The sequence below is a fragment of the Dermacentor albipictus genome, chromosome 2 (genome assembly GCF_038994185.2).
Source record: "Dermacentor albipictus isolate Rhodes 1998 colony chromosome 2, USDA_Dalb.pri_finalv2, whole genome shotgun sequence".
Classification (NCBI taxonomy): Eukaryota; Metazoa; Arthropoda; class Arachnida; order Ixodida; family Ixodidae; genus Dermacentor; species Dermacentor albipictus.
The window spans coordinates 111,976,220-112,000,770 of NC_091822.1; the positions used below are offsets into that span (position 1 = coordinate 111,976,220).

A 24,551-nucleotide genomic window follows, 5' to 3' on the forward strand; every position below is an offset into this window, starting at 1 on the left:
CGGTCTTATTGGGCGAGCAAGTCTTGCACGTCGTGGTAGTCTGTGCCGCTAAATACAGCCGGATCGCGCTGCCGGATGACGCCGGAACAGACGATGGCGGGGGGCACGGGAGCAGCTGCCTAGGACAGTCCCGGTTCATCCTTTGCAACAGCTGGTGGTAGCGTTCGACTGCGCAGTTCCAGAATGTCGAAAATGAAACCCAGCAGCTCCACCAAATGCAATGGGGGTGTTCGCCTAGCAGAAGGGTCACTAGTTGTAGGTTGTAGCGCTAGGCTTAAACAGGTCGCGCTATATCGTAACGGGGAAGCAAGCACTTCTCGTCGTCTTCTTTTGCACCAGCACATCAGCACAACGCCGACTGCCCAGTGCCTTCAGTACAATGCGAACAACACAGCCGAGCTTCACTTTAGCTATAGGGAAGACTACCTAAATGCGCCAGTAAGTAATATAAAGGCCGTACCATGTAGAGTACCGGCTCGATGGCGCGCGCCAGTTTGGAAGCATTCCACATAAAGAAATATGGCAGCAAGTCCGAAGCACCCCGTCAGCATCGCTATGTGCTGCAGAGCTTGAATTTTTAAAAGCGAGCGCTTACTGAATTGACTGTCTCTTAGTATCTCTTGCCCTTTCCTAGTTTTTTTTTGTTCTGTGTTTCTGTTGATTGCCGGCACGTACGTTCATCGATGCGCAATGTAATTTATTCCCCGATTTTCTCGCTCGCTTCCACTTCACCTGTGCCCTTCACCTTATATAACGTGTCTGGCTTCCATCAATAAAATTTACTTGACAGTCAGCGCTTCTGTCCTGTTCTTGTTATTTTGCGGTTGCATGTGTTAGCGCTGTTACAATTTTCGAGTATGCACTGTAGTGAAGACTACTTAAATGTCCCAGTAACTTAATGTGAAGGCTATCAAGGGACAGAAGCGTACATATTCTTCAGGGGTCGGGGTTTCCGTTTTTTGTTACTATTCCTAAAGAAAAAAGAGATCATAACTACTTCAAGCATACGGCATGTACGAAATCGGTAAGGAAAGGAGGGCGCTTAAAATTATTCTATTGTTTTTACTTCTAGGGTTGGTTGTGGTATCTAGAAAGGAGGTTTCAAAAAGTAATTCTGGAGGGGGGATGGTGCCCTGAAATTGAAGCCTGCCGCCGCCATCATACTAAGTTAATCGATTAAAGTTAGGATGTGGCGGAGTAGAGGCAGCGTTTCTTTTCGCTTTCACTGGTGTCGAAACGGCCAATTGTTCCATGCAAATTATTCTTGATGTGTCTGTCTGTGTCACTCATTTTAGGACCAAAATTGAACGTCTTGACAACTTGTTATGGGAGATCGCGATATGACAACTAATCTAATGGCACTATTCCTGCCCGAAACAACGAGCTTTTATTTTCAGTCACTCCAAAATTTATTATCACAGAGAAAGGGCAGCTATACGTCCACTGTCTTCTGCTAATCAGCACGATTTTAACCATGAAGTAAGGGCTGCCTTCATCTTTGCTGGTAAGAATCTGCGGGGAGTTGGCACTCCAGAATTTTTTGTAAAACATCCTTCAATCTAGATCCCTCTTTCTTGGGAACTGTGCACTAAGACGGAACACTTTCGTGAATTGGCCGCTTTATCAATATTATTGACATGGTTATTTGTTCGTGTTCCTGCGCATGTTCCATTTGTGTGTCCGAATTCTCTAAGACAAACTTTTTTTTTGCAGCGGATTCTTTCTATGCTTTACTGTAACAAGGCAGAGGAGAAATGGACCAATTGTCTTCATAATCGGCGTTACAAGACGGCTGATTAGGTATGAAGCGCTTTTCATTGTTCTGCGTTTTGAGGAGGAAAGTATGTATAGCCATTAAATAAAATTTAGTGCGAGCAGGACCACACTACGAGAAGACAGGACGAAACAATACTATCATCGGAAATATTTATTACGCCATTCCTCCGCTTGTTAGAAAAAAAAAAACAGACCTGAGGAGCATATGCAGAGAAAAGCCTTCATGCGAGAGATATGGAGAGAGCGAATGAGAAAGGATTACAAAAGACAAAACTGAATGTTGCACAGAGGAATATACGTATTTACCTTAGGCCTGCTTTCTTATAAGTAGGGGTGTGATGTAATAAATATATCAGTCAAGAACAGCGCCTTGCCCTTTCGCCTTATTGTGTCGTCCTGTTTGAGCTGAATTTTATCATGAATGTGCACGAACTCGCCCGTGAATGTATTTTGGTGTTTAACCATGATATGCAAATTTATCATGCATCCTTCGAATAGTCATAATAAAAGGGAAGTTACAATCAACTTCGCAGGAGAGTTCATACAAACGACACACACATACAAATCACGCGCAAACTACACAAAACTTCCGCCTTTTGCATGACAGCAAATCTTGTCTAAGTCTTCCATACTTACCAGATGTGCTTGGTCAAGTTAGAAGAATTATTATAGTGCTCGTAGCATTCCCATTTTTGTAGATGTTTGTAACTTGCGGCTGTAAAAAAGAGACAGCCTAGTCTTCAGAGAAATGGGTTGTTAAAAAAGTTGCTGGGAATAGTTCGGGGGGGGGGGTTAAAAAGAGAGAAGGGAGTTTTGGACAAACAAACAAACAAGAAAACAAACAAACAAACAAGCAAACAAACAAACAAACATACAAACTAACTAACTAACTAACTAACTAACTTTATTTAGCTCTGAGTTTTTGCACCATGGCCTAAACTCTGCTAATCACCACGAATTCTAATTCGACACTCCCAAGCTTCCATCGCACTGATATATGTATAATGGTTACTCATTTCGCATCGAGTGATCTTAGCGAAAAGCAATGAGAAAGAGGTTGAGATGAACGGACACTGTTTAATCCCTTTCGTCATGAACTATGATGGATTCCTAATAAACGTGTCAATGTTATCTTATTACAAGGCGTTGTAAATTACGAAGGAAGGAAATGTGAACGTGGCAGGACGATCTTTTGAGTTCTTCTATGTTACTACCTTGCAGTTTTGTAGTAATTAAATCTTCCTTTAGTTTACTGTCAGCTACTTCACGCAAAATCAGAACAAAAAAAGGAAAAGAGGAAAATAAAGGAAGGAACTATGCCTTCAACGCTGCTGATTAAAAATGGCACGTCGCACAGACATGACTGCGCCTACAAGAAAAGTGACTCCGTTCAGCAACACTCACCGCATGGATGTGAATATGATACATATTCGTTATGCAGAGGGTTCAGTTAACCCTCAGCTTTAATACCCGTGTTCTCGTTTTTCATAGCACTACTGAACTGTATTAGGAAGAGGGAGTTCTCTACACGTAAACGCACATCCCAGCGGAAGAGGTCAAATTCGATGAGAGCTGACGACATTCTCCTGTTTTCACGTTGCAGAGAGTAACTATATCATTCTCTCTGCAGGACTTGCATTCCACTGTTTTTCATCATCATGTGCCTGTACGCCCTTCAGCCCTTCGTCACGGGTCCCAACACGAAGGCGTTCTTCCAAGACCTGCACAACGAGGTCGCCTCTCATTGGTGGCACTTGCTTCTGCAGATCCGAAATTTCGATAGAATCAGCGAAGGTGTAAGTGTAAACTCTTTATGAAAACGTTTTCACGAAAGGCATCTATGGACTGTATGGTGCATTTCGTCGTTGCATATTAGTTTCACTACAAATGTTAGAGGCCTACACTTCAGCGTTACGTTAACATGCGTTTTATTCAAATACACGTTCCAGACATGTGAGTGCATCAGATCTCCACAAAAGGAATGGGTACCTTTCTACGAGTAGGTGCCGGCGGTTAATTGCACAATCTTGCAATGTCTCTTGCCAATCTTTCATGTTTGCCCGCGATTACAATGTTTCCCATATACGTGACACCGGTTGGGACAAGCAAGTAAGGATAATAACGCTTTAAAACTTCCGCAATCATTATGGTACTACGGACAAATTCATGACGTCCGACGAGAAAGGGCGGTAGCTGTTAAAAGCCGAAAGGGTGTGTAAGAAGGTTGATGCGAACTGTGTGCAGCTTGTGTGATTTTGCGAGAACATTGCGATCTGCTTGAACAATGAATAGGCAGTTGCAAATTTCTGCTAAGTTAAGTCGACCAAAATAAGCCCAGTGAACACGAAAATGGCGTTGCTTTCGACAGACGCACTCTTATTGTTCAAAATGACGAGTGCTCATAAAATGGCGCAAAGAATGTTTGTTCTGTTAGGCCAAGGAGTTGCGTTGCCCATACATATTCTCTCGGCCCATGTTGTTGCACTCTAATATTATTTATTTATTCACTCATGCTCAACAAACCCGGCTTAATTAACTAATAAATAATAGTGATATAAATCGTAATTATTATACGTGTTGGTGTAACTATTTTTTATGTTAAACTGTTCAGAAATGACCAAAATGACTGCGCATGGATTCATGCACATTATGAAGTTTTAAATATATCCTGTATGGGTTCATGGAATGCAATCAATTTCAACCTTCTAGATTCATTAAATTGAACGTCTTGTGCGTGCGTTTCCGTAACCTGATTGTATTGCGTCCTGCTACTCCTGGAAGTGCACCTTGAGGGTTGCCTAAAGCTCGGTGACTGACCATCACTGTATAGATTTTGGTACTTAGCACGACGCCACATACGAGTTTCTCAGAAAGAAAGCGTTTAAATTGAAACAGAGTTCGTCTTCGTCTCGGGCAGCTTTACCGAAGCCAAAGCCTTACCGGGACGGCCTCTCCATCATCTGAGCAAACCAGGAGCCTAGAAGATGGCAGACAGACGGTGAAATATTTGACAACTCTTCTTGTGGAGTTATCAATGCCCCGCCGGTAAGGCGTTGGCCCCGGGTTAGAATCACGTACAAGGACGAATATTTTTTTTTCAGCGGCGACATCCTGTTTGTGAAAAAGAAATCATGTGGGTTTCATTTGTAGCATTGGGCTATAGTTGAGTGGATTACAATTTCTCCCTTTTCAACAGCATTTTCTAAACATTGCCAAGCAGGCTAATCTCTTGAATTTAACGAAACAAGCCCAAAAGCTGACGCCCCCTATTATGAAAGGACAAGGCATGGGACGTAATGTGCTTGTGAGCATCAGTGGGGCCCGAATTATTTTGTCCACATGGCCTTCCTAAAATGTTTTTATAAAAATGTAGATTTTCCACGCAGCAATGCGTACTAGTTAAAATGTTGTTGCAGTAGGGTGTTCCTCATTCAGTGGTGGCAAAGTGTACTGTACATACTAGCTGGAGAAGAGACAGTTTCAAAAAGAGTAGGGCGAGAGTAGGGTAACGAAAGTGTAAATGTTTAATACTGGGGATTTGTGGCAGTAAGAGGAGGCTCGGCTGTGTGAAGAAAGTGCTAACAACTAGAAAATCTTGTGCTGTCTCAAATTCCTCAATCTGGACACTAAAAATGCCCGTCAATGTATGTATATGCTGAAAAAATACGATCCAGAATAAATATCAGGCACCAGAATAATATAGTTGTCATGTACAGTCCGGTGGGTGAGAATTTTTCTTTTTCAGGAACTGCCCTCCACTTTTCGGATTTCTGCTAAACTGATTTGCCAGGCACTGGCATTAAGCACATTAGAATGACCGAACTTCATTTTTACATCACCTTCATTTCCCATGTAATCCATCGAACTTTATTTCGAATGTGAATACCGATCTTAGCTTTTTCGTATCCGGTTATATTCAATGTACCGCTACCACACCCCCATCTTTCTCTTGATGCCCTTCAATCAATTTAGTAGCATGTAGGTGACTATGCACAAACACCAGCATAAATCTTGGTGTTTCGCTAGAACTCTTTCTGTCTCCTAATGAAAGCTATTGCTGGTTTAAGGGGTTTTTATCGGCTGGTGTAACAAGCGCGCACCTTAGACGGGACAAAGAAGTAGACACAAGCCAAGCGTTTTCTCTCTGTCTCTCTCCATCTCTCTGCGCTAATACCAGTGAACTTTGTTTATGGTCAATATCCCTTTTTTCCTCGTGCCAGGATGTCATACCGCACGTTTGGTACCTGTCGACGGATTTCCAGCTGTTCGTCGTCTCTCTTGTCACACTGCTGATATTCAAACGGTGAGCTCATTCAAAGAAGGAACATCATAATCAGAATGACCGCATACAGAAAACAAGCATTCGATATACGTTACTTGTTAGAGTTCATATAAATATTTATTAAAATGTATAGTACAGCTGCTTGTTACGTGCACAAATTAACAAAGTGGCCTGAAAGCTGTACAGCATCTGTTCTCAATGTTAGTAGATTCATATGAAAGCGACATTACTCAAGCACGCCACTAATTCTTTTTTTTATTTGAAATTATTGCTTATACAGCTGCACTAAATGCTCATACAGAAATACAATTCTGGCCCGCATAAATCTTGTACACCAGTGTTTTGCCCAAATGAGTGCCATTACTTGCAGCTTGAAGAGTTTATTCATGGCGTATTTGGATAATGAAAAGTATAATCGTAGCGTTATTCACGATTAGTTTACTTCCATAAGAAGGATGGAAATATAAGCACACCTACAAAGGATCTTACACAAACTAAATGTCAGTTAGTTATTAATACAACGCACAAGATTACGAGTAAGGCAGTGAGATAGATAGCTTTTGATTGATTGATTGATTGATTGATTGATAAGCTTCACGTAAAATAGGTTTATTTAACGTGCTGACACGATGGGCAATCTTTTTAAATGATTAGATACCGGATTAGATACTCAACGCCCAACGGTTCTTTCAAATAATCGTTTACTGTTTGCCAGGAAAGTTCCACAATTCGAACAATCCTGCCGATTTTGTTTGACAAGGGCACTTGATGCACAGTCGCAGGACACTTACAGTCGGAGCATTCGCCCTTCTATCTCTTCTGGGTTGCGTTGCTGCAACGTGCGTCGTTGCAGCCTTTCAGCTGCCGCCATTTATGATCTTCCCGGGGCCGAGTGGGGAGTAAGTATTATTACTATTACTATTATTAGTAAGAAGATTACTGCCAATTAAAAGTACATGCGATCACTGCACCCAGTGCGGGGAACATTCGCCAAACGGTCTATAAGCATCCTAAAACCCTTCTTTTTTTTCGGAAGGTTATACTCGTGGACAACTTTCTGTGGCTATGAAGGGAAAGCTGCGGTCACGTGGTTCGTGCACTTGTGTGACTGCACAAGCAGTCCGGCAGCGTTTCACAGTGCTTTTGGTTTCTCGGAACAGACGTTGAATCGACGTTGCTTCGACGTGCGACGGTTTCACGTTTCCCCAGACGCGGAAGGAAAACGCCGCAATAAAAGCAAACCTATACATTGAGCCGTGTGTTTTGTCTTACTTTCCTGTCGCTAATACGGTGTGTATGTTTTCTCTACCGCCGCTTAAACTAACGTGGATAAAAGCGCGGGACTTACTTGTTCCGCGCTTTGCTTCCGTAGCTTTCCCTTCATAGCCACAGAAAGTTGATCACTGGGCTGGAAAGCAGCTGCGAAAGTGCGGCCCCGAGAAACTTCCGGCCACGGACCTCATCAACCTACTGCGCCAGAACACAAAACGCGTGTTTTTAAGTAAATTGATGTGCGGAAATTATATTTTTATGTTTTTAGATGATAGACATGCACTCCACGCCTCAAGGCTAAGATGCAAGATTTTTCGTGCAAGTTACGGCAACCTTGACGTCGATAATTCTGTCGATGTACGCTGGAAAAGGGTCGACAATCTGCGAGCTTAGATTTCAACGCAGTCCTGCTGCGCGACATAACCGCGAGTGCCTTTCTTGCTCTCTACATTTAGCGGGCTACGTCAGTGAGCAGAACCGGAAACCGTCCAGGGCCTATACTCCTTCAATAATCGCCGTAACTGTCTTCCCCTTGCTGTAGCGTTGCACTTCTATCCTTTCCTAATTTTTTTATTTGCTTTCAATCGTTTCAGCCTCATGTTGCGAACTCTCAACGAATACTACATCCGGCCCTACTACCACGCCGTGTGCTACTTCGGCGGCTGCATGACGTACCTCGTCTTAGACGACTTCAAGGAGAGGAAGATATCCAAGGTATCGCTTAAACAACCGTCACATACCAAGACGCGACGCACGCTTAAGAAAAGATATTTCTTGATAATTCAGGTGTAATGGTTTAGTTATTAAAATATAGTAAAAGTACCTGAAGGCCAATTACTAGTTTCATTGCGTGAATTGTGGATCGAAATTCCCAGCTCTAGTACATCAGCGTGACGTCACGGATATAAGCGTTTTTTTTTTTTTGCTATCGGGCCCTTCTGGTTGAGTAAAAATCTTCGAAACTTGCCAAGTGTAGTCGTTGGCTCTTGAACAAAACAAGGTAGGACCCACTCAATTATTGAAGCTGCTCAGGTACCTACAGATTTACACACTTTCAAAGGTTTTCCCAAATGAGTTATTTTTTGGAAGGTGAAAAATTTCCTAATTGATAAATTCGCTTTTTGAAATATACGATATTTTTAAGCTCCGTTGGCCGTCCAGTTAAGCCTGCTGAGAGAGGGCGCTATGCGACTCGCGCCCGCTATGTTCTGCATTTCCGGACATAATAATAATAATAATAATAATAATAATAATAATAATAATAATAATAATAATAATAATAATAATAATAATAATAATAATAATAATCAGCAGCAGCAGCAGCAGCAGCAGCAGCAGCAGCCGCTTATTTTGAAGTCCACTGCACGACGAAGGCCTTTTCCTGCGATCTCCAATTACCCCTGTTTTGCGCTTGCTGATTACAACTTGCACCTGCAAATTTCCTAATTTCATCACACCACCTAGTTTTCTGCCGACTGCGATTCCGTTTTCTTGGCACCCATTCTGTGTAATTCTACTGGCTCTTTTCTCTCAACTTTTTTTCTCCTAATGACAACAGGAATATCGGCTATTCCCGTTTGCTCTCCGATCCGAACCGCTCTCTTCCTGTCTCTTAACATTACACCTTTTTCGTTCCACCGCTCTTTCCACAGTCCTAAGCTTAATGATTCTCCAGCTTCTTTGTTGATCTCCAAGTTTCTGCCCCGTATATTAATTAGCACCGGTAGAATGAAATAACTGTGCGCTTCTCTTTAATGGCAGTGGTAAGCTCCCACAGAGGCTTTGGTAATGCCTTCCGTACGTACTCTAGCCCTTTTTTTGTAATTTACATTAAGAATCTGGGACCCTTGTGAGTAATTGGCCTAGATAAACATACTCCTGTACAGACTCTAAAGGCTGACTAGCTATCCTTGATTCTTGTTCCATTGCCAGACTATTGAACAATATGTTTCTCTTCTGCATATTAATATGCAACCCCACTGTGACAGGTTCTCAAGGTCCTAATTAATTTAGTGTAACAAGTGCACAGTGTTGCTGAAGAGGACAAAGTCATCTGCAAGCCGATGGTTTCTGAGGTATTCACCATTGAGCCTGCCCCCTAAGCCTTTCCAGACTAATAGCTTGAATATTTTCTTTAAGCATGCTTTGAATAATATTGGATAGACTGTGTCTCCTTGCCTGACCTCTTTCTTGATAAGTAACTTTCTACCATTCTTGTGGAGAATCGAGGAAGCTGTGGGATATTCATAGATATATCATAAAGTATGCACGTGTGCCGCCTCCATTCCTTGATTACGCAATGTCTCTATGACTGCTGGTGCCTCAAATGAATCAAATGCATTTTCATAGTCGATGAAAGTCAACATGGAGAGGTTTGCTGTAGTCAGCGAATGGGTCAATTACCTGAGTGATGACATGTGTGCGATTTAGAATATCTCTTCTTGAAGCGAACTTGTCCTCTTGGTTGCTTGACGTCAAGTGTTGCTTTGATTCTATTGGAAATTGTCTTGGTGAATATTTTACCAAATACTGAAAGCATTCGGGACATTATACTTATGATCACTCAAGGTGTTGCGAAATCAGCCTTTTTCGCATTGCGCGCCCTCCTGAACGCAGCCGGGCCGCGAATTGAGCCCCCGATCTCATGTTCACAAGAAAAACGACGTAGGAATCGAGAGACGGTGGTCCGTGTTAGTTGATGATAGTATCGTATCTCTCAGCACCTGTAAGGTACTAATACTCACTCCACCTTTGTGTTTGTGTTTTGTTTGTGTTTCTGCGTTGTTCCTCCTCCGTAATGTATCGGCAGCTTCTGCATTCCTTGATTTGCCACTATTGTTGTTACTGTACCCAATATTCACAACAAAAATCTTCTTGGTTGTACTCGCTGCGTGTTTAGTTCTTTGGCAAATGGCTGCCTTTCCGATAATTATTGTATTCGTTTTATCACATGCCCTTTTTGGGCATTTCTCGAAGTAATGAGCTGTCAAACGCCCTCAAGGGAAAACTAAATTACAATAATGATGAATCAGAAGTTGCGCGTTTTCGCGCACGTTGTGCTGCCGCAGCACCAGCCTATGGTTCCTTCCCGTTTTGTTTACGAAAGGGACATCGTGTGACACATACTCCTGACAGAGAGGACCGTGTGTTACAAGCAAGTTTATTACTGCTGTCCTCGTGGCGTGCACATTTGTACGATTCCGCACTGAGTGTCTGAGTGATGTGTGTTTCGCGTTGATTTGTCCAGTGGTTCCAGCAGGTTTGCTGGCACGGGTCCGTGGCCTGCTGTCTGATCTGCGTATTTGTGAAGCTCGCCTGGTACAGAAGCCTGAGCCCCGTGTCAACGGGCGTGGCACTCCTCGCGGCATTCTTGGACCGCATCCTCTGGACGCTCTTCCTAGTGTGGATCACGCTCGCATGCTCCACGGGACGGGGTGGTAAGGCGGCGAAATTTAGTTTTTTTGTGTTTGTCAAAGATTGATGGTGGGGTAATTCGCACTCTCCGAACAGGAGGGGATGGGGCGACAACAAACCCACCCCGCGTGCGTTTAGTGATGGTTCGACTGCTGACCGGCGATAAGGTCCACGCCTGATCGACCGTGAACCAGAGGCATGAGACGGGAGGCGACTTCGTACAACACACACTCAATTTAATAAAGTGGAATCATGCGCGAGACATAATGAAAGGGAAAGAACATACAACTTCCAGTAGTGGGTCCTAGCTCGCGGAGAGCGTGCGGGTCACACAACACACGCCCTGACGCCACTCGCGCGACACTAAGCCCACCACGTGGGAACTGTTAACACTCGCGAAATAACAAACAAAATACGCGACACAAATGAAAAATACACGCGACAATAAATACGGCAAGCACTACACTAACAGAACATATAAGAATCAACACTCGATGGCTAAATAAACGAAAGATTAAACGCAATTGAGAAAATACAGTCCGGCGGAAAGTTTGAGAGCGGCCTGGAACACGAGGCTTATCTGGGGCGTGCTCGCCGAGATCCCGGTCTGAAGAGCGTCGGGCTGCTGGTACCTCGCTGCCGAAGATCCTGACGGATTTGCACCGTCTGTCGGTCGAACGGCGAAGACTTCGGCCTGGAGATCTCAGCCTGCCGACCACATCTTCAGCTGTCTCCCGGTGCACGACCCCGTTCCTTCGTCTTCCACGCTGCTCTGCAGCTCGCCGAGCCGCGTCGTCCCTCCGTCGCGCTCGGGCGGCCCACGTGATCAACCCGTCGGGCGGGTTCGGGGACAATGGGGATCGCTCTCCCTCAGCGCCGTTCAAGCGGCGTTGCTGCTGCTGTGGCAATGGCGGCCATCTTGAGAGGAGCGCGGGCATGCAACTCTGTGACAGTGTTATATTACGATATTTGAATTTGAAACATTCTTTAGCTGCCTCCCCATGCCTTTTTTCGCGTCGTCGTCAGCAGCGGCGGTGTCCTTCGGGATCCACCTGCATACGCGTTACAACCGGTCTGGTTGTGAGCAGTTCATTCGCCAGGAAATCACGTGGTCTCTTCACTTGTAAACTCCAAGGTGGCCCGTCTAAATTAATGTTGTTGGACAGCCTAATTTTCGCGCCTCCTACGCCACATCACGTGCTTGAATGGCAAATATTCTTTGCCCTCAACAGGCGCTTTGCGATCGGTTGGTAGGTAATCAGGTTCTTTGCTGGGCTCCTTGAGGTTTGGTAGTGTGAATGAATGCTTTCTTTTCAACAGACCTAATACAGAGCCTGCTGGAGGGGCAGAGGCTAAAGGATTAATATGCGTGACAAAGGCCTCTGACCCTTTACAGTTTGGCAAGCGGTTTTAGACGAAAAGCAAGGGCTACATGGCCGGTGGTGTTATTTGCGCAGGGGTGTCCTAGCGCAGTAGCGTGACGTTCTGTCCATGAGGCCACGTGCGCATGTAGGGCACGGCAGTATAACACCCTTAGTGATCGTTCCCTCATGGAAGTCAGTGCTTTGACACGCTTGGGCAGTCGTGTATATAGCCACAATTGGCTTACAACAGTTAGAGCGTGCTTTATCGCTGCTTAGAGAAAGGGAGAGAGACAGCAAAAACAAGGAAAGACAGGAAGTTTAACCACATGGACGTTCTGTTACCTACCATGCGGCACGTGTAAAAAGAGACGAAAGATTGAAAGGAAGAAATCGCCTCGTAGAAAATTAGACAGAGAAAGCGCACAGGCGCCGTGTTTTGGTCTCTCGACCCTACTTCTCTACCGCCTGACTTGCGGTGTTTCTACACAATTTGGGTCTCAATTTATTTGCTTAAGAGAGCAGTTTGACGTCGAACGATACACTCTTAGGCAAATGTACACCTTTCGGGGTGTAAATTAACCACACAATAATAATAATAGTCATCTGCCTTGCTTGCGTATCCTTTCTTGAAAATGCCGCACCCGCGATTTTCATGTCGAGAATGCTCTGCCATGCTGATAACGCGCATGCCGTTCGTGACTTGGGAGCATAGGGCTCGCAGCGCGAAAGAAAGGAAATTTGGGCAACACAGATGACGGTTATCGTTGTGTGGCAAGATACGACCAAAAGGGAGTAATTTTGTCTACACTCTTAGACACTAAAAACAGTTACACCCTTTGGGGTGTATATTTGCCACACAGCAATAATCGTCATATGTCTTGACCACATTTCCTTTCTTTAACGCTGCGATTATGGTACTTCCAAGTTAAGACCGGCATGCGCGTTATCAGGATGACAATGCATTCTCGACAAGAAAGTAACGAGCGCAGTGTTTTCAAGAAACGAAATGCGGGCTAGATATATGACGAGTATTGTTTTGTGGCAAATATACGCCCCAAAAGGTTTAAACCATTCTTACACTTTTAAAAAATTTACACCCTTTGGGGCTCATCCTGTCCCACAACAATACACTCTACACTCTTAAAACGGTTGCACCCTTTGGGGTGTATATTTGTCCCACAACAACAATCGTCATCTGCCTTGCTTGCGTTTCCTTTTTTGAAAACTCGGCGCTCACTACTTTCCTGCCGAGAATGCTGCGTCACACTGATAACGTGCATGCCGTTGCGGTGGTGTCTTGTGGTGTCTTGTCTCGTCTCTTGTCTATATTTTGCGCTGTTACTAGCAGGATGGAAAACCAACAAGCCCAAGCTGCTATTCTAGATCAATCTCGACAGGAAAGGTACGAGTGCAGCGCTTTCAAGAAAGGCCATGCGTGCAGGGCAGATGACGATCATTGTTGAGTGGCACATATACACCCCAAAGGGTGTTAACATTTGTTAGAGTGAAGAGTGTAGGAGTTTTGGTGCGAGCGATCAGTCACGGCTTCCAACGATTGCGCAAGTGGTATACACTCGGGTTTTTATGTATGCCGCGTGAATTTGCACGACTCTGTTTCATAAATTGCTTTTGAGAACAGTGTTACGCCATGCGTAGGGAGTCGAGATAGGCATCAATCGAAAACTGAGTCTCTGGAGTACATATGCTGTAGCGTCTATTCGAATAGGAGCAGTTGTTTTATCACAGCCATCAATTTTGCCTCAAAAATCGAGTGCAATGTTTCGTCGTTTCCATAGGCTTGATAGGCTTGTATTGCTGAATCTTTAATTGATCTGGGGAAGAGATTCTAGATTTCCACAGCGTGGTCACTGCATTTGTCTCGTGCCGATTGTCTTCTAGAACATGTCTGTCTCCTGCCTTTTTCAGTAATTGATCTGCAGCCTAAATTATTCGCGAAAAACCCGCTGGTTCCATTGAAAACGCGCTAGCCTCGCGCCACGGCTGCTTCACGCGCTGTTGGTACGTGTCCGGAAAAGATGGATATGTTCCCCAAAAAAGCTGATCGCATTAAAAATATATTTGGCGGAAACCCTCTCACGATTGCTGTCGACGGCGGTGCATAATCAGTGAATTATTATAGCGACACAGCGTATTGCCACCGTCGAAACGACCTATGCATGAGGAGTGTCCTACGACGAGCCTCCTCTTTCGAGCTTCCCTAAGAACAGTCGCAGCCGTCTAGCGCGGCCGCCGCGAATGCTTCGCATGGCGTCCGAAATGCATGACGCACCGGTGCACGCGTATGCTGAGAAACGCGAAATGCGGCAACCAGGCTCCCAAAACCCAAAAATCCAAGTCTGATGCATAGCCATTTACAGTAATGTGAGTGCAATTTTGGAAAAAAAGGAAAAATATCGCCCAACTAGTAACTCGCGCACAGAGCGCCTGACCGGCCCTTCTAATGCCACAAAAACACGCCGCCAACGACTCCCCCTGAATGCTTCCTAACCTCTCGCATCCCCAACACGCTCCCTAGCACCCCCCCCCCGTCTTTCTTAAAAATTTTGGTTTTTCTTTCTTGCTCTTTCTCTCTCCCCCCCTCTTTTTCTGTCTTGGTGCCACCCTGGCCCCCCTCCTTTTTTTCCTTTTTTCTTTTTTTTCTGCTTTTGTTTCTTTTCTCTTCTCCCCGCGTGCCCACTTTCACGGTCTTGTCCCCTCGTTTTGGGAACGAAGGTCACAGACGCCGGACGACAGCGCTTGTTTCCTCTGGTAGTCTCTCTCTTTAAAAGCAGCCGCCAGCGACAACACCCGCACGTGACGTCACTGCACTAACCCTTTAAAACTAACACGCCGAAGATGACGAGGCCGCCTTTGACGAAGATAGGTCCTCCTATCGAAACGTTGGCTAGCCTTTCTGAGGCACCTTATCCCTGTTTACAAACTTTATACCACAGTGTGCTATTCCATCTGTCAACCCCTTTCTTGTTTTTGGATAGTCCGTAGTGTAATGGTTGGATCATTGCGCTACTGCGACGAGGGAATCGAATTCGAAGCCAGCTGTTGGGTGAAGTTGGGTCACGGATATGGGAAAATGCGCATAAGCCCCTCGTGAGGTAATTCATTTCACACCAACTTGTGTTAACGGTACGTGGTACTTATTATCTGGCGCTGTTAAATGAACCTCATTCTCCGTAGCTTAGATCACCGCGTATATAAGTGAAACTAGCTTTCCGCCACACTTCATTGAACCTCTTTGGTCTCAGTTTTGGTGAATGGGTATGCGAATTTGGGTATGAGGCACTCTTCAGTCAACATCTTTACCACAAACTTGGGTCAATCAGTGTGCTCCGTTCTTCAGCGAACCTCATTGACATTAACTTCGGTCCCTGGATGTGTCACTGCATAACTTGGGTCACTTGGGTCCCTAGTTGGACATTGATGAATGCGGCTATGGGATCCGTGCGAGATGAGGCTCTAGCATTCACTAGTGCTGCTGAACTGATTGACACATCGACGTAAATTGGACAGATGTATACAACATACATACCAGGTGTATATGTGCAAATGTAGAGAAAATTTAGGTAGAAGGTAACTTGAACACGTAAAAATAAACAATCTGCACTTGAAAATGTCGCACAATCCTGATTATGTCTTGTTCGTTTTATCATCACTAGAGATCATCACGTAAAATCAATAATAAAGCAATTAGCATAGGAAAGGATGCTAATCGTATTGCCGTCGCTAATCTTCTCCGGAGGATGAATACACCACCCACTTTTTGTCGTCTTCTTGCTGCCGCTCTGTAAGGACCGATTCATAGTATCGCTACTTGTGATACTCCTTCGCAAGGCCTGCTGCGAACAGGACGATCGTATTTTTCTCTTCTTTCTTCTTTATGTCCTCCAACCCTTCATCAAGGCACTGAGCCATGCTCCCAAAATGGGTGCAGAAAAGAGCAGAACTTCTTCTCTACAATCCCCCCTCGCTGTCTGTCATAACTTTTGCTGTTGGAGTACATGAATTCAAAATTCAAATCAGCGGGTATAGGCGCTCATGTGTGCCCGGATAAGATAAATAGGACTTTCCAAAAGACTTATGGCGTTCATTTATGTCTGTCCGAAGTTTGGATAAGCTCATAGGCTGAGGGCATATTGAAGGAAGAGGCAACTTCCTCGTTGTTTGTCTCCGCAGGGGCTCTATCGAAGCTTCTATCTTGGAACGCTTACGTGCCACTGAGTAAGCTCTCCTTCGGCGTCTACCTCATCCACGTGCCTTTCTTCCACCTCTTGTATCGCGCGTCCAGGGAGCGAATGTTCTGGTCGATCTTCAATCAGGTAAGCCATAAAAAAAAAGAAAACTCGCTTACTGGAATAATTTACACTCAAGATGTCGAAACACGAGTTTTGGCCTGAGGCTTTTTTTTTGGGGCATTGTCAATGACTCAAGTCCGCACCTCTCGGAACTCGTCGCCGTAGTTCAGTGGCTATGACGTTGCGCTGCACAGCACGTGGGCGCGGCTGTGAATATCGGTCGCGGCAGCCGCATTTCGTAGGGAGCGAAATGCAAAAAAAAAAACTAGTGTTCCGTGCATTTGGTGCAGAGTAAAGAAGACCAGGTGTTGAAAATTTATCAGCGGTTGCCCTCTACGGCGTGCCTTGTAACCAGACTGTGGTTCTGACACGTAAAATCCCAGAAGTCAATTTTTTGTCCATCTCCCTGTGAAGTTTTTCTCTGGGTTAGACTTCTGACCGCAAGGCTTGTTAACCCATGATGCACAGCACCGCTACTCATAGTGCTAATTCTTGCGTCAAAAATTCCCCTCGCGCACATGATCCCTAAGCGCTTGGTGCATGTTCTGCGCAAGTACATCTAGAAGTCAGTTCGGGTGAAGGGACAGTTCGAGCAGTTCCTCGAGCTTTAAGAAGGCGAATAAGGATGATAACATGTAATCGTTCAAGGAAATTTATAAATGTTCAGTGCGACCTGCATTGGGACATAAGTGCATGTAATAAAGCTGAAAACGAAAACTGCTCATGCGGAAAGGTTTGGAAGAAAACGCGGTCATCGAGTGCATTATGAGTAAATAAGGAATAGCGGCAATATAAAATTAATCAACATTTTGAAAAATAACCGTATCCAAGAAACTTATGGATTAGGTATTCAGTAGTCATGTTGTCAAAGGTACGGGAGAAATATAATTTCAAGGTGAGCTCCTAAATCACCATGACACAAATATTAGTGAAATACATTTGTTTATATTCACTTTTGTTGTGATTGTACTTGCAACAAATATATGTTGGAAGGACCCAGTATAACAAGCTGCTCAACGCAGCATAATTGGTCATATAAAAAATAAAGAGAAGAACCAAAAATCTATTGCAGGTATAAATAAGAATAGGTCTGCACGTTTCAGTGCTGTCACCATCCATAGAACATTATAGTTATGTGCGACCAGAATGATGCTTATTGTTTCGGGCAAAAGCAAGAGCTACTTATCAACACGGTTTACCTTGAGACATCTTATAGCACTGTTTTAGCCACAGGCACAATTGCCTATATTTAACGTAAAATGGCTGTTCAGTGAGCAAAAGCATGCAGTCTAACGCGCATTAGCATGTAATGCGCTGAGCGCAAACTTCGTCGCCACTCAGAAAACTGGATGCCGAGAGAAGGGTAGTGCAGCGAAGTGTTGGGATGAGACATGGAAAGTTAGAGGTTATTTCATGAAGTGGAGTTATAGAAATCGCTTGGTGAGACTTTTGTCCATCTCTGGGCCTTTATGAATTTAATTGTGGAGTAGAACGTCCCTCCTGAACTACTCAGTTGGTCATAAAGAATGCTTAAGTGTGGAGCTCCCGATTACTTTTGACCAACTGCGGTTCTTTAACACGCCCCCAATATACGGTACGTGAGCGTTTTTCGCAGTCCGCTCCCATCAGATTGGCTCCGATCACGTGGCTGAGTAAGCAAATAGGTGACGTCGTGGTGAGCGGCGCTGCGTCATGGTTACTGAATTACCGCGGCGGGTACTGGACATAAGTACTGGACGACAAAGGCGATGATGGTAACGCATGGTGATTGCTCAGTGTGACTAACACAAGGAGTAGCAGCAATGGCTACGAGATGAGTAAGCTGTGCTGTGTTGATTGTTGTTAGCGGTTAATTGTTCCAAGACAGCACGACACGCTGGAGACAAAGAAAGAAAGGATCATACGAGTCCCGACTGCTGTTTGTATGAGCGGCCACACAAGTGGTTGTAGCAGCCGCAACAGTGGAGAGAGTGAGCAGAAAAGAGGGAGCCATATGTCCCGTTGCGATAACTTATGCTAAGGTAAAGGAACAAAGGCGCACTGAAAGAAGGGATGGGAGAAGGAGCACTAGCTGAATGAGGAGATGCGCATCGTAAAAAATGACAAGTGTAACGGCTTAAAAAAGGTACTATACTGGCAAGATTAGTGACATTGGTACGCAGATATTGTTGGTCTACTACTGACACACGCGCAAGGAGTGATTTTGGTCGCCGGAAAATTACCGGCGACATAACTAGGACAACAAGGAGTAACAGCTTTGCAATAGCCGTACTATACAATCATGGTCTCTAAAAATCGTTAAGGTGCGTTAGAGCAGCGTACGATAACATTTGAAACTGATGCGTCATCAGGCTTTACAATAATACGCCAATTTCCATAGGCTTATTAGAGTGCGAATTTCTCCCAGATATTTTCCCTTCGGATGTTTTTGCCGAAAATATTGAACAGCCTGTTTTTTCTCTCTTCCCTTTCAGCTATCGCTGCTGTTTCTTCTGCTCGTCTGGAGCTTCTTGCTCTCCTATTTATGCTTTCTCATTTGCGAGGCACCGACAGCTGCTCTCGACAAGTTGTTGTTTGCCAGGCTAACTAGAGGAGGAGGACGAAGAGAAGGAGGAAACTCGGAAAAGGCGCAACCTGAAAGCACTTGCGGTGGTAGCGACATGAAGAAACCGGAGAATGCAGAAGACAGCGTCTTCTCTCGATGCTAAGCGGACAGCAACGTCAGCTTTTCCCATCACTGTGAGCCTCTATTCATGTGCGGAATATTGTGGCATAGGAAGCAAGTGATGGCCTAAGTGGCACCAAGCGAAACAGTGCAGATATTCCTCGAAATTGGCCATTTAATAGCGCCATTGAGCTGGTGACTTTGGCCCGAATACTGGTGAGGCCAATGTTACGGGTCGTACTGGCACCTTGTGACGCGACGGTCGGTAGCTACGACGAAGGAGGAAGAGTTGAGGAGGAATATTTGAGTGTACTTCTTTTGTCTCGTTTTTAGGGGAGGGAATCCAAGCTGCGTGTCTTGGCCGTGTTCACTGTAACTGTTGCTGAAATTCAAGCAACGCAGTGAAGACTCCGGACCAATGTTTCCGACCTAATTAACTATATATTTGGCAGCATCTTTCCTTATTTAGAAGTGGTAGAACAAAGTGCTGGTGGTTTGGGTGATATTGAGATGCTCAAGTGCTGCAGTCCTTAACCAGAACGTTAAGCAAGCAGAGGTAGTGAAAATTAATGCACCGCCTTCCACTATAACGTGTGTCTCCTTATTTCTTTTTTCGTTCTCTACACTTTTGGCGTTTGCTAGTTGACGATCATCAACCTTTTTACCATTTCATCGATTGGTATGTGCTGATATTTGTTCACACTGTTCTTGCTCGCCCTTAAGTGTAGTGGTTTCATTTTATCTCGAGTAATATTTTACGACGCGATTGAGAGTGATTGATGTTTTTCTGACCTCTACCTTTTTCCGCTATATTAATCCGACATCTGTACCTCATGTTCTCGTTTCACTGTTAACCACTCTCCCTTCGGCTGCCAAAGGGCAGTTACCAGTATTGTGTATATATAAGCAAACAAAGAAATAAATGAATGAATATAGAGCAATATATAAATCAATAAAAAAGCATATAAATCTCTCTGATTGTTTGCTTGTCTACGGTTTCCGCATACTCCCGGAATGCAATGTTTCGGAAGTGCAGATATTTTTGCCCTTCTACATGGTCTTTAGTACCCATGTTTAGTAAATGTTAAGACGCACTGTACTAAGCGCTGGGCGAAGAGCCGTGCTCTCTGCAAGTAATCAGGAAGAGCACCTTTTTTCCTTTAGGTAACCTCTCGGGATCCCTCAAGAAATGACTCGTAGGGCGCTTTTTCCATTGCAAGTGCCAGCGTTGGAACACTGCTGCGAGACGTGTCATAGTCACACATGTCCATGTATGGAGACTGCCTTACTTTCCGCGATATGCGTGCACATTTCCTTCCACAGACGCTGTCTGTATGGACGATACCGGAGTTTACAATTCAGACGTTTACTCCTCTGTAGACTATTGCTGGCAATTTACTACGAATATGCAGGGTGTGCCTGCTGACATGTCCAAATTAGTTAATCGTACACCCTACGCTTTTGTAACCGTGGAAGTTACAACGCTTACGGACCGTTCACTAGTGGCCACTGAAATCGCATCTACAACACCCGCTATACAAGTCACGGCAGTAAAATGCCGGCCGGTGACCAGATATCACAGGCAACTGGGCTCATCTCCATTCAAAAGAAGCAGGTGGCTGTGCGAGCACCCCACGTCTTCCGCTAATGAGGCCACAGTTCCGGGAGAGAACCTTGCTGCACGGTCAGATGGCCTGGAAGGGGTCTTTGCTTTAAAAAAGACTAAGAAAAGACAGGCAACTTTAGTCACCTGTGGGACGACGGGACTGATAGTAACACGCTCGCCACCTGTCACAAGATGAAAAGCATGAGAGTTTGAGGTCGCAGAAGCCATGCTCTTTGCGGTTACTTGGAAGTTCAGGGCACGCATTTGCTGAGCGCAGTATACGTCAAGAAGGCCTACTATTCACGCTGCCGATTCAGCGAAGGTCTCGGGACCACACCTGGTAGAGAAAGCAATGTATTAATCAGCACTCTAAAACAAAATTACACCCTTTGGGTTGTATCTTGCCACACAACAATAGACGTCATCTGCCTTGCACGCATTTCCTTTCTTTAGCGCTGTGAGCCCGGTACTTCCCAGTAACGAACGGCAATGCGCGTTATCAGCATTACACAGCATTCCTGACAGGAAAGTAGTGACCGTGGCGTTTCAAGAAAGAAAAGGCAAGCAAGGCAGATGGCGATTATCGTTGTGTGGCCTAAATAAATCCCAAAGGGTGTACCTTTGTCTGAGAGTGAACTGGAACGAATACAAAAACGCGCCGCCCGCTTCGTTGCCGCCAACTATGATTTCACTCAGAGCTCATCACAAGAACGTGTTAATTTGGGATCGCCACTTGTCGAGAACCGACGGAAATATTTACACCTTAACCTTTCAATATTTACACAGGCAAGACAGGTTTGCGCAGGGACACATACATGAAGAACTCAAGTCACATATCACACAAAACAGATAATCCGCAAAAAGTATAAAAGTACAAATGCGGTATCAATCTATATAAGCATTCCTTCTTTTCAAAAACATTACATGATTGGAATAAACTGCCGCCTGAAATTGTCACAGCAAGGCCATCTGTGTTTGAAAATTTTTTGTCGAAACAATTGTATGTTTAGTTAAAAAATCTGTTTTGCTTCAGACAGAACAGGAGATTAACCTTTCCTATCCACGGTTTTTTGCCTTAATCGCTGTTTTTTCGCCATTACAATATTTATTATATATTTAACAGTAATATCATAATTAATATCATTGTGTCGTACCATGCACTAAATAGTACTTATATTGTATTTCATATTAACCTTAGCTGTAATGTTGTATTAAGTACTGTATTTTTGAACATCAATGTTGTGTTGTATTATGTATTAGATGTATCCTTTTGTACCATCACTCAACTGTATTTGAGCATATGTATAATATTCCTTCCCTCTACTCTAACGCTCAACATCGGGCGCTGTAGGTTTGTAAGTAAATAAACAAAAATCAATAAAATACTTGGACATTGTAGGGATCCACAACGCTGCAACCGCCTGCATGGCGTAAAGAGGTGGACGTCCTTGGCAAATGAGTGAATGAAACCACGTTTATTCCACATTAGAATGCGCCGAGGGCACTGCAGCGGAACGGGAGGGGCATTATTGCTAAAGGGAAAGGGTGAGGCTGCCTCCATTTTAATAATTAACGAACGTCCTGGAGGCAACAAAGTCGGGCCGCATGACTGTTGCGGCTTTCACGAAACCAATCGCCGACCGGTGGTGCCGCCGGCTCCTGGAGGAACAAGAGCAGGGCTCGCCAGAGCTCAATGGGATGGTCCGGAAGCGTGGGATCCGGGCAGACCCAAGTCCCGAGAGAAGAAGGCCAGGGTCCCCGCTTTATGGGGGCCAGGGCACGAAGCCTACGTGGAATGTAAAGAGGGCACTCTCAGCGCAGGAGGTTGAAATCAGCACGACATTTGCACGTGGAAGAGAAGCCAGTTACGGGTGGTGGTGTGCCTCCTCTGTGGAAACAATTCAGAAAGACAGGAGTAAGGAGGGTGCCTGTCTGAATTCATAGAAGCAATGCTATCTCTCACCGTGTGAACAGCTTAAAGGGACGCCACGGTATAGAGAGTGCATTGCCCACTGCTGTGTGGTAGGCGGCAAGGCGTTGTTTGGTCGCATGCTTGTCTGCTATCCGATCTGCTATCTCAGATGTGCAACAGGCAGGGATGTCAACAAGGGCTCACTGTCTTTTCCAGCTTCCTCGCATTTATCTGTTTAGTTTAGAATACTTTATCCCTATAACTAAGCATACGCATACAGCAAGTCACGATCACTGCGCAATACTACCAAGATGATAGCATACCAGCAGCATTGCACCATGTTCAAACGTTGGACGAAATCTCATCAGGTAAGGATGAGACACCCGCAACTCGCAATCACCTAAGGTTTAAAAGAAAAGGAGACTAATAATGATGTTTTGAGACCCCCGCGGGTCTCATGCTCACAAACATTGTGAATAAGGGGCCAGTAGCGGTCTCGTAATGTCTTTACATGTTTTATTTCCTTTTTAACCTTAGGCGAATGCCTATATATTTGACAGTGCCCCATGTACAAGACAAATCTTAACGTAAATATCCCGGTACACACAGTTTTGCTATGCATTGCAAGTTCGATCAATGAAGAACACAAATGCATTTGCAAATAAACAAATTGTTACATATATAAATGCAATAAAAAGTTGAGAGTCGTTTTAACACGTGCTAAAACGGATGAAGAAGAGCCTGCGCGCTGACTAGACAATAATTAAATTACCTGACATTCTCATTCAAATGCGTTGTTACTTTCTATTACTTGTTATCTCCCGCTAAGTGTCGTGGGTTGGAGTGCCTTATTCATCGCTATCTTAACGGTGCCTTAATCAGCTTCCCTAATTAGCACCAAATGTCCTGGGTAGGGCTCCCACCAAAGGTCGTGGGTTCGAGTGCCATTATTGCCTTTACGTTAAGTACCGGTGCCTGAAATGACTTCGCCTTAACACCAAAGCTTGTGGGTTCAATGGTGATGCCATCAATTTTGGTGTCACTGAATTTTGGTCAAACCAAAGGGCATGGGCGGCACCATCGATTTCGGTGCCATGGAATTTTTGGTGCCATAACGCCGGATAGTCAATATTTCGATAAAGCCGGGACACGGATTTTTCGACCCATGAGGCACTTAAGGCTTTCGCCTTAATAACAGCACAGGTGACCATAACCTGGGAAACCGTGTACGCTAATACCTACAAGTAAAGCAAATCTCGAAAGAGAATGCCTTAGGCGGCTCATGCGACATAAAATCCGACGTCTGGTATTACGACACGAAAATTCATTCGAACCTTCGACCTTGGCTGCGAGTCGAACCCAGTGCCCTAGCGTTAAAGTTAATTTAATTAAGACCCACGAGCTTCGGTGGATTAGGGCGATTTAGAGCATCATTTTTTTATAAAAGCGTGCAGCCAAGGCAAAGAAGAAGCGTCAGCACTACCTGTGGGGTTAATTAAGGCATGTTTATTTAAGGGCCACGTAATTAGCATAGCGTTCAGACATTCGTACCCACTACTTTCATGGAAGTCGTACCGACTTGCTGATATGGGATGTTTGGTGTTTATTAAGGCGCCAATAAATGAGGTTGAGCTAATTAAGGTCATGAAACACACTACATTTGGTGGGGGGAAATATGAAATGGGGCGTAACAACTACCACAAGTCTTACATGCTGGACAACAACAAAAACACAAGCAAAAGTACTTTGATTTTCTCTACGGCATATACCTTTAAGTACAAGCATGTATGCACGCAGGCGAAATTTCAATGGAACAAATTTTAACGTGCTAGCGTTAAGGAGCCTCAGGAGCGGGTGTCGCAAAAAATCCGACGTCCCGCGTAGGCTTCCAACATCCGGCATCGGAGGTCGTTTCGGCAAAAAGATTTACGAACCTGGGGAATTTATTGG

At 44.6% G+C, this 24,551-nt stretch overlaps 1 protein-coding gene across 1 annotated transcript in view; it reads left to right on the forward strand.

Annotated features, from left to right (window-relative positions):
- LOC139056052 (nose resistant to fluoxetine protein 6-like) overlaps nt 1–20,028 on the forward strand; it is a 34,144-nt gene extending 14,116 nt beyond the window's left edge. The window contains exons 4-11 of the mRNA XM_070533872.1: nt 1,714–1,800; nt 3,407–3,572; nt 5,997–6,079; nt 6,835–6,957; nt 7,924–8,044; nt 10,578–10,767; nt 16,300–16,442; nt 18,893–20,028. Of these exons, the coding sequence (XP_070389973.1) occupies nt 1,714–1,800; nt 3,407–3,572; nt 5,997–6,079; nt 6,835–6,957; nt 7,924–8,044; nt 10,578–10,767; nt 16,300–16,442; nt 18,893–19,126 (1,147 nt within the window). The 3' untranslated portion in view covers nt 19,127–20,028. The remainder of the gene's footprint in view (nt 1–1,713; nt 1,801–3,406; nt 3,573–5,996; nt 6,080–6,834; nt 6,958–7,923; nt 8,045–10,577; nt 10,768–16,299; nt 16,443–18,892) is intronic.
- The last annotated feature ends 4,523 nt before the right edge of the window (nt 20,029–24,551 follow it).